We start from the raw sequence: 9,860 nt of genomic DNA, 5'->3' as shown, positions 1-9,860 counted from the left end.
CGGGCGGGAATCGAACCCGCGGCCTAGCGCTTACAAGGCAGACGCACTACCAACTAAGCTAACTAGGCTGGCCAAAAGTTTTTTAAAAGTAAAACGCATAGTCAAATACAATAAATAATGAAAAATTACAATTACTCACCTAGTAGAAGCATTCAGTCAGCATTCAAAACATTTTACTGAGTTGGTGCAAAGTCACCCGGGCAGGTGCAAAGTCACCTCAGATGACGGTAGTCAAATAAATAAATAATGAAACATTACAATTACTCACCTAGCCCCTCATGCTTCAGCTTGATCCGAATGTCCGAGTAGCCTAAGAACTGGGCGCGGATATCGAACTGGGACTTGAACTGACTCACCACGCTCCCCTCTTCACTCAGGGCGTGTTTCAGCTCCCCCAGATCCTCCCCTGAGGGGGCACTCAGCACGGTAGGGTCGGAGAATTCCAGACGGAGGTGGCCGAATTCGATGTCCTCCCGCGTCACATTGTGAATGGTGAAGTTGATGGTGCTGGAACTGCCCATGTGTAGCTGAGGAGGGAAAGGGATAGTAATAACTACACTAGAAAGAGCGCATTGTAGAGAGTGGTCGAATTTTTTTTTTTCTTAATATTCAAACCATAAATCCAGGAGGTCGATATAAGACTTTTTCACTCTAAGAACATATGCCCGCAAAATGCTTCCTAACCGAGATATCGATCAAAAGGCGTTGCTATTTAAAATTCCGTGCATGTGGAGCTTTCTGTATGCATATGCAGATTTAATTTTATTCAAGCCAGAATGCTCCAAATTCACTACACCAGCACCAGAAATTAATATTCAAACCATAAATCCAGGAGGTCGATATAAGACTTTTTCACTCTAAGAACATATGCCCGCAAAATGCTTCCTAACCGAGATGTCGATCAAAAGGCGTTGCTAATTAAAAATCCGTGCCTGTGGAGCTTTGGGTATGCATATGCAGATTTAATTTTATTCAAGCCAGAATGCTCCGAATTCACTACACCAGCACCAGAGTTGTGTAGGGCCGCTACACAGGCTTTAATCCCAAGATCAACAGCTGTATCAACAAGAGAACTTGGTTCAATATCATCTCGAACTCATTATTAGATGTAGGTACGGCCTCCAACTATTTTATTTTCATTCAGTCGGCCGAGATTTAGATATTGGACTCACCTGGAGCAGAATGGACGGAGAGAACTCTATAGACCGCCATTGCTTGGCGGCCGTGTAGGTAACTAACTTGGCGGCCGAGGCCACTAAGGCTGGCGGCTATTGAACTTACCTGTAGCAGGGTGGACGGAGAGAATTCTATAGACACGGAGAGAACTCTATAGACCGCCATTGCTTGGCGGCCGTGTAGGTAACTAACTTGGCGGCCGAGGCCACTAAGGCTGGCGGCTATTGGACTCACCTGTAGCAGGGTGGACGGAGAGAACTCTATAGAGCGCCATTGCTTGGCGGCCGTGTAGGTAACTAACAGTGGTAGTAGATAGAGGAGAATAATGTGCAGCGGCCAAATGGGGCACATCTGAAACCAATAGAATAAAGAAATACATCAATCAACCACTCAAACAATCAATCAAGATCGAACTGTAACTGCTATGGTCTGGAAATCGAAGAGAGAAGGAAGACAGGATAGGAGAAAGCCAGCCGTTCCGAGAACGAACATTATCCCATCAGGATAAAAAAAAAAAACACATGTATTTTTTTGTTAAGAGGTTTGACAGAGGGAACTGTAACTGCTATGGTCTTATCGTCCCAAAATCAAGAGAGAAGGAAGACAGGATAGGAGAAAGCCAGCCGTTCCGAGAACAAACATTATCCCATCAGGATAAAATCCGCCCCCGGGCGGGAATCGAACCCGCGGCCTAGTGCTTACAAGGCAGACGCACTACCAACTAAGCTAACTAGGCTGGCTATACACAGAGTAAAACATGACTAATGACTAGTATGACTACAAAATATCATAAGGTCTCAATTCTTCAATTGCCTCGTAGTAGATTCAGCATCCGAATCTGAAGATTTCACTTTCACCTGACTCTAATCATTTCTTTACAGCTCTGAGTATTATGCTAGCTCAGACATATTGAATGGAACACGATATCTGTTACGTGATGTCTGTAATTCTGTGTGTCAGCGATTTTCAACCGATGGTACGCGGAAAAAAAATGTTTAATGGCGGACAAAAGGATAACAAAAGCAAATTTTGCAGTACAGTCCAAAAAGGTACTGATTTTTGACTACGGGACGATAACACCTTAGCAGTTACAGTTCCCTCTATCAAAATTCTTAAAAAAAAAAAAAAAAACTAGGTACATATGTCACAAAGAGTGACCCTGATGCCTTACTAGGTACCTGTAATATTGATGATAGGGGTAAACTGGCTAAGGAATTACCTAATTACCATACAATGCTAACAGCACGATTCCTCATTAACGCTTCAGGAATGTCCTCAACCTAACATGCAAATCCATGCATATGTAATTATTGGAAAAACCTATATGGGGAAATGTATAACGTCATATATAGGTATATATTCAGGTACATACGTAGGTAAGTATAAGGATTCCCTTTTTATTTTATAAGACCAGCCATCACTATCAGTTAGATCTGACAGGTCTACGTTGTAATTTTCAGGATAAATCAAAGTCAATCCCACCAAAATCTTGACCAAAATAAAATCACCTACCTTCGAGCTTCATTTTTCTCCTGTACTGTAGGCCAGACTTTGAAATTTCGGAGCACCCCCCCCCGTCCATTAGTCTTTGGACCCAAGGGCCCCCCTTTGGCAAAATCTTGGATACGGCCCTGGACAAACGCATATGCACAATTCATTATAAGTACTCGTAATATAGGTTAATAGGTAGGGAAGCATCAGTCAAACTGCGCACAATATTCCCACCGGATGTCCTTGGTACGCTCGCCTGGTACTCATGAGGTCGCGGGTTCGAATCCCATCATCTAAGACTGCTAAGACATGGAATTGTATCGTGAATAATTTGAAAACTCTTTCTATGCTAGCAGCATAAACAAGGTATTATATTCTATGGTATCATCTATATAACGAAGCGCGAAGCGCGACCACATGCACAACCCCGCGAAACCCCGGGGGCGCGCAGCGCGACCGTTTCCTACTGACGGAGAATTTTTTTCTTACTAAAATATTCTAAACCGTGGCGAAGCACGGGCACAACATCCGTCATCATCATAAAATAATACATCATGTAAACATTCAGCAATCAATCCTTGTGGGTTAGCCAGCCAAGTTGTAAGCGTTAGGTCGCGGGTTCAATTCTCGCCCCGGGCCGGATTTTATCCTGAAGGGATAATGTTCGTTTATGGAACGGCTGGCTTTCGCCTATCCTGTCTTACTTCTCGCTTCGATTTCGGGACGATAACACCTTAGCAGTTACAGTTCCCTCTGTCAAAATTCTTAAAAAAAAAAAAAAAAAAAAAAAAAACTAGGTACATATGTCACAAAGAGTGACCCTGACGCCTTACTAGGTACCTGTAATATTGATGAAACGGGTAAACTGGCTAAGGAATTACCTAATTACCATACAATGCTAATAGCACGATTCCTCATTAACGCTTCAGGAATGTCCTCAACCTAACATGCAAATCCATGCATATGTAATTATTGGAAAAACCTATATGGGGAAATGTATAACGTCATATATAGGTATATATTCAGGTACATACGTAGGTAAGTATAAGGATTCCCCTTTTATTTTATAAGACCAGTCATCACTATCAGGTAGATCTGACAGGTCTACGTTTTAATTTTCAGGATAAATCAAATTCAATCCCACCAAAATCTTGACCAAAATAAAATAATAAAATAAACATCGAATTACCATTTTGATTCCGCCACACTCAATCCAAGTCCAAGATAAAAGTCATTCGAGCAGGAAAACAACTTATTTACTTTTGTCTTTTAAACAGTACCTAGATTTACCTATTATTATTATTTTCCTATTTAACAAACAAAATACAGCTCTCAAGTTAGTAGGTACTTATCTCAGTTGCGCTTACTTGGGTGATGTTTCAAAGTCATAGAGCAGGAAAAATGAGGACCAACGGAAATTTTCTTTTTCTTTTTTTTTAAAGGTACCTAAGTGGTAGGTGCTACCTAGTTAATTCTTTCTACCCATTGTACAGTATAATTTAAACCCCTAGGCTGGTTTACCCTAAGCCTGATTGCACAATCAAGAATGGCAAGTTTAAATAAAATAGGCAAATAGTTATTTAAATGCCTCAACCACCATTTAAATACATTACTCAACTAGGTATGCATTTCAAACATGCAAAATGTGATGTACTTAGGTAACTTGAGAAAAAAAAGCCTTGAGTAGTAGGTAGGTATACCTAACTCTATTACTCTAAGTACCTAATTCACGTAGTACTTAGGTAAGGATGCCTAATATTTAGTTAGAAAAACTGAAAAAAATTGGATTACAAAAATTGAAAATAAATAAAAAAAAAGTACTTTATCATTTGTTTAAGCATGTTTAAACAAGGTAACCCCACCGAAAATGTTAAAAAAAAAAAAAAAAAAAAAAAAAAAACACTGATATTTCACGTGCGATGTGTTATAGGTACCTTACGATAGTACTGCCTTACTGATACTGAATAAAGCTTGAGGAATCTCTAATGCGTTGAGTAAGGCCATTCATTGGAGAAGTACACTTAAACCTTACAAGTACACCTTTCACATAAGATAAAACCTTGTATTTTACATGTTTATAACATTGAGGAGTTGAGAGGGTTCTTTGCTCAAGATAAAAACTTTACATTCCTTTCTGTTGTTATTAGACTTGTACCTACTCAATAGATAGAAGGGGTTTCATTCAAAGAGAACCTGAAAACGAAAATCGAGTGCTGAGTACCTTTAGATTTCAGCCAAAGTCCCTCGAACTTGGCACAGAGATTCGATAAATTGTGTAGATCAAAAATATCCTTGGGCCCCGTTACTGGAAAAAAAGCTCAAAAGGAACTAGCGCTTCTCACGACTTTACCTTTAGCCACAGGTCGCTCAAACTGCAGACAGCTTCGATAATTTATGATGATCAAAAGTGTCCGCGGGCCGGACCTCGAGAAATGTACGGTTCGGCCGCTTTTAAACGCCAAATCTTTGAAAAAGTTCAAAGAGTTCGCAATTCTCAGGCCTTTACATTTCAGCCAAAGTCACTCGAACTTGGCACAGAGATTCGATAAAGTATGTACCTAGATCAAAAATATCCTTGGGCCCTGTTTCTATAGGGTACGGTTCGGCCGTTATTCCGGACCAAAGTTCCGCTATTTAGGGCTATACTGGGAAAAAGCTCAAAAGGAACTAGCGTTTCTCACAAACTTTACCTTTAGCCACAGGTTGCTCAAATTTTGCACACAGCTTTGATGATTTATGATGATCAAACTATTTAACACCAAATCTTTGAAAAATCTCAATCAAAAAGAGTTTGCAATTCTGAGGCCTTTAGATTTTAGCTGAAGTCACTCGAATTTGGCACACACAGGCCAGACCTCGAGAAATGTATGGTTTGACTGCTATTGAACAGCCTAAGCAGGAAAGGCAAATCTCAATCAAAAAGAGTTTGCAATTCTGAGGCCTTTAGATTTTAGCTGAAGTCACTCGAATTTGGCACACACAGGCCAGACCTCGGGAAAAGTATGGTTTGACCGCTATTGAACAGCCTAAGCAGGTATGGAGCCTTCTGACATAAAACCTTCACTAGATGCCTGTAAGTAACCTTGGTTAGAGTTAGGGCAGTTCTTGTTGTTTATCATTACTAGTACAGTTGGGGCCGTAATTAAGGGGGGGGGGCAAGGGGGTACTGAGTGTGTTTAGAACTCAGTTGTAATGGTACATAATACCTATCAACCTAGGTATGGGTACCCGGTGCTCATAATGATGGTGGCGGGGGGTACGTGAGATTAAACCCGGGTACCCAAGGGGTACGCGGGCGAAAAAAGGTTGAGAACCGCTGTTGTATATGTTTGATTTGTTACGTGCTCATAGTAGCGTGTATCGTATTTTACTTATACTTAGGGTAGTGCTACAAAACATTTTTACTTTCTATTACCCTTACGTATAGGGAACCTATACAAGGTAATGAGAAAGTATTGCAATCGGTCCAAATTTTTTACCTTCCTTATCCTATGGTAATAATGTATTTGACATCTTTTCTTCTTCTTCTTCTTCTTTTTAGGAGAGGTTTGATAGAGGGAACTGTGACCAACGGTCCCGAAATCGAGAAGAGAGCAGGATAGGAGAAGCCAGCCGTTACAAGAACAAAACTTATCGGTTTAGACTTTTGACTTTGGGATAAAGTGTGTCCTAAGCGGAAATTGAACCCGCAACCTAGCGCTTACATACTGGGTTACATTCTCTCGATTCTAAGATCCAGATCTCCATTAAAAACGTCCACCATAACACTATTTTGCCTTGACCAAATTTCATGATACGAAATATTGTGTGGACAAAAGCGAACGTAAATTTTTTTCGTGATCTTGAACCCAATAATGTAGGTAGATAGATACCTAATAGTAACACAACATACCTACTGTGCCCACTTGATCATTAATCATTAGAGATATCTAGAGCAACTTTTTGATCTGACTGACCTGGGTGGGGCCTATTCCACGAAAGACTCTGCACTCCCTACTTTTCACTTTGACTTCAGATACAGAAAAAAACCCCTCAATATCTTAATCATAAACATAATTATTGTATTATGTTGTCACAATGATTGGATAGGTAGGTAAGGTTCTGTATGAATTGCATACTATGTAGATTGCAACAGTCAAGTAATGGATACTAAACTTGGACAGTGATTACATGTCGTAAGTTAAGCTTGCGACAGTCAACACTCAAGTAAAGTAATAGATAGTGGTTACATATCTTGCAAAATTTCAAGTTCTCGTTTGACCTTGAGTTACAATGAGCATAAAAAAGCTCAAACTAGTTCTGCTCTCATTTATCCCCGCATTAGCTTATCAGTCGGTGGAGATCAGGGTGGATAAAATCTTGTTACGAATGACCTAGGTAATACCAATTTTTATCTTCTTATCGATTGGTTAATTAAATTCCCCCGAAAATTAAATCGACTACCTGAGTCTCAAATGGTAAACTCCCCCGAAATGTGTACTATGTAAATTCCATGTATCCTAGTTTGTAATGAAACATGTATCCTAGTTTGGCTTTCTTTAATAATGAAATGTGTATGTATTTTATTTTCCTTTCATAAATTTTATACTAAAAGTAAGACATTGAAGTGTTTTAATATTTTTCTGTAGGTTCTAGGTACCATCGGGGGAGTTTACATATATATACCTTTTTTTTCGTAATCGGGGGAATTTACATTCGCCGCTAACCTTCTATGTGGCCCCCATTTTAGAGTTCATAAGGTCTTGGACTTGCAATCCAGGTATTATTTTTTTTTTTTTCTTTTTTTATCAGAAGGAACTCTAATAAGTAATAATCAAAGATTTTAAAGAGGTTTCATAGGAACAGTAACTGCTGAGGTCTTATTGTCCCGAGTTGGGTCACAATAGATCTACAAAGGTCGCAGTCATAAGTGCAAGCCCTCTCAGCCTCTCTCGGGAGAGGAGCGACCAGGCATGCTAAATATCGTCCCAAAAGCGAATAGAGAAGGAAGACAAGATAGGAGAAAGCCGTTCCGAGAGCCAACTTTATCTGTTTAGGATAAGATCCGCCCCGGGTGGAAATCGAACCCGCGACCTAGCCCGTAGGGACTAGGGTTCTAAAAAGAAGCCGTTTTTCACATTTGACGTCGCATTGGTTGAATAAATCTCTCAACAGAGACAGTTCAGAAAGAAATCACACAAATCACGCAGATTTTCGACATTAGTCAAAAAAATATTCACACCATAAAAAAATATTTCCATCGTTCGACAAACTATAAATTTCAAAATTCCAAATTTAAATAAATTCTCAACTTTGAACTTTATTTTTGTGCAATTTATGGGGTTATAGGTTGAACACAAAAAAGGGCTTTCTTTTTCATTGGCATGGCTTGTGAATAATTAACCCTCATGATTTTCATGGTCCACTCCTTAATAATAACAATAAACCTCCTTATGAGACCTTGTTTACTGTAGTAGTTACAGAGACTTTTTAGTCTCATCCTGACAGGTTAAATGAAGTAAATTCTACTCGAGGAATATTCAATTCACTCATAGTTTGTAATACCTACACTCCATATCCCTTTCCAAAACTTCCACACAGGAATATGGAAAACTAAAAATATGTGTTTGTCTTACCTTGACTTATCTGCAGCTCAGTGATTTCAAGATCACCTAAGGACAAGATAACAAAGAGTGTTTTGAAGTTATTAATGGATAGAAACATTAAACATTGCTATGACAAGGTAGATACGAGGAAACTGAGGTGCACTCTCCATTAACACAATATTTGTTTAGAAAACACAGTTGTTGTAATTATGATAAGGTTCGTAAGAACGGATGTAATTAGTACTTTCAAAGTACTTCTGTTATGTAATTGGAAAGGAAAAGAGAAACTAAAGAAAAACTAAAAAAGTAGAGTTTTAATTAAAAAACACACTATCAGTAGGTATTATTAAATTATTATTATTATCTATGAGATGAGATCACTTTAGCATAGCACTTTTACCATAGGTGTGAAGTTATCGTATAATATCAACATCCAGACCACAGCCCACAGTTGATCGCTGAGAAGTTATCGCCATTTTTCAAAAATCTATAATGTTTATTAGAGCAAAAAAGCTTGTAAAAATTGGACTACCTTTACTTTTGGATAAAATGCAACAGCAAAACCAAAAAAAGTTTATTGCTTTAATGGAATTTCAAGTTGAAAATTTCCAAGTCAAATGTGTACTCCACCATAACCATAAATTTATGAATAAAAGAAATATAGGTACCTACCTACCATTTTCTCGTTTTCAGGGGAAAAAATACTTGGGCCGGGCCAGCTTAACTTTGTGCCTTGACGTGCATTTGCTCTGGACGAGGCTTAAGGCTTTTTAACACCATGTTCTTTTTTTTATGTTTTAATCTGTTTTATCAAAAACTCGGAAACAAAAACAAAATGATCTGAATTTCTGAAAAGAAAAGTGGTTTTTGAATTTTGAAATAAAGTGAAAAAATCCCAAAGTCCTCTCTTGTTAAGCTATTAACTTTTCTTTAACATTCTTACCTTAGTTACACACTTGGATGGCATCCCCACCTCCAACGAAACCCCCACGGGGGGTTAAACCACCCAAAGAAACCGTAAGTGGATCTACATCAAATTTGGGGGTGTTCTTTCAGATTCATTCTCAATAGATCCTAAAGAACTTCAAAATTTAGGAGAGGTTTGATAGAGGGAAATGTAATGTCTAAGATCTTCATCCTGAAATTGAAGATAGAAAGAAGACAGGACAGGGAAAACCAGGTGGTCCAAGAACAAACCTTATCCATTTAAGATAAAACCTGCCATTGGCAGGAATCAAATCCAGAAACTAGGACCTAGGGGCAGATGTGTTACTCTCCAATCTAACTAGGCTCATTATAATTATAAATAGGTACATTAGATGTTTCTTTTATATGAAAATTTTAGTGGGCATATAATAGAAAAGCTTTTAAATTCCAGTATTTCGTTCAATTTTCAGAGTGGTCTGCTCATGTCCGTCATACGCACACTATCGGCAAGTGAATCCAATGAGCAAAGAGACAGGGAACGGGCCAAACTTGAGAAGGAGTACAAGAAGAGTGACAAACAAATTGAGGAGTATGTGTCTCTACATCATGAAGATTTGACACAGATTATGCAGGTTTGTATATTGATTTTTTTTTTTTTTTTTTTTTTTTTTTTTTTGGGGT

At 38.7% G+C, this 9,860-nt stretch overlaps 2 protein-coding genes across 2 annotated transcripts in view; one reads left to right on the top strand and one right to left on the bottom strand.

Annotated features, from left to right (window-relative positions):
• LOC103513950 overlaps nucleotides 1-3,980 on the bottom strand; it is an 11,874-nt gene extending 7,894 nt beyond the window's left edge. Inside the window, exons 1-3 of the mRNA XM_026827034.1 lie at nucleotides 3,857-3,980; nucleotides 1,411-1,527; nucleotides 269-527 (exon numbers count right to left, since the gene is read on the bottom strand). Coding sequence (XP_026682835.1) covers nucleotides 269-527; nucleotides 1,411-1,527; nucleotides 3,857-3,859 — 379 coding nt within the window. The 5' untranslated portion in view covers nucleotides 3,860-3,980. The remainder of the gene's footprint in view (nucleotides 1-268; nucleotides 528-1,410; nucleotides 1,528-3,856) is intronic.
• Nucleotides 3,981-9,066: 5,086 nt separating this feature from the next.
• Nucleotides 9,067-9,860, top strand: part of LOC103513949 (exocyst complex component 4-like) — a 1,632-nt gene continuing 838 nt past the window's right edge. Inside the window, exons 1-2 of the mRNA XM_008478806.3 lie at nucleotides 9,067-9,269; nucleotides 9,650-9,811. Coding sequence (XP_008477028.1) covers nucleotides 9,213-9,269; nucleotides 9,650-9,811 — 219 coding nt within the window. The 5' untranslated portion in view covers nucleotides 9,067-9,212. The remainder of the gene's footprint in view (nucleotides 9,270-9,649; nucleotides 9,812-9,860) is intronic.

The sequence above is a fragment of the Diaphorina citri genome, unplaced genomic scaffold (assembly GCF_000475195.1).
Source record: "Diaphorina citri unplaced genomic scaffold, Diaci psyllid genome assembly version 1.1 scaffold1051, whole genome shotgun sequence".
NCBI lineage: Eukaryota > Metazoa > Arthropoda > Insecta > Hemiptera > Psyllidae > Diaphorina > Diaphorina citri.
Note: the sequence above shows the minus strand (reverse complement) of the source record. Positions and strands in the feature narration are given on the sequence as shown.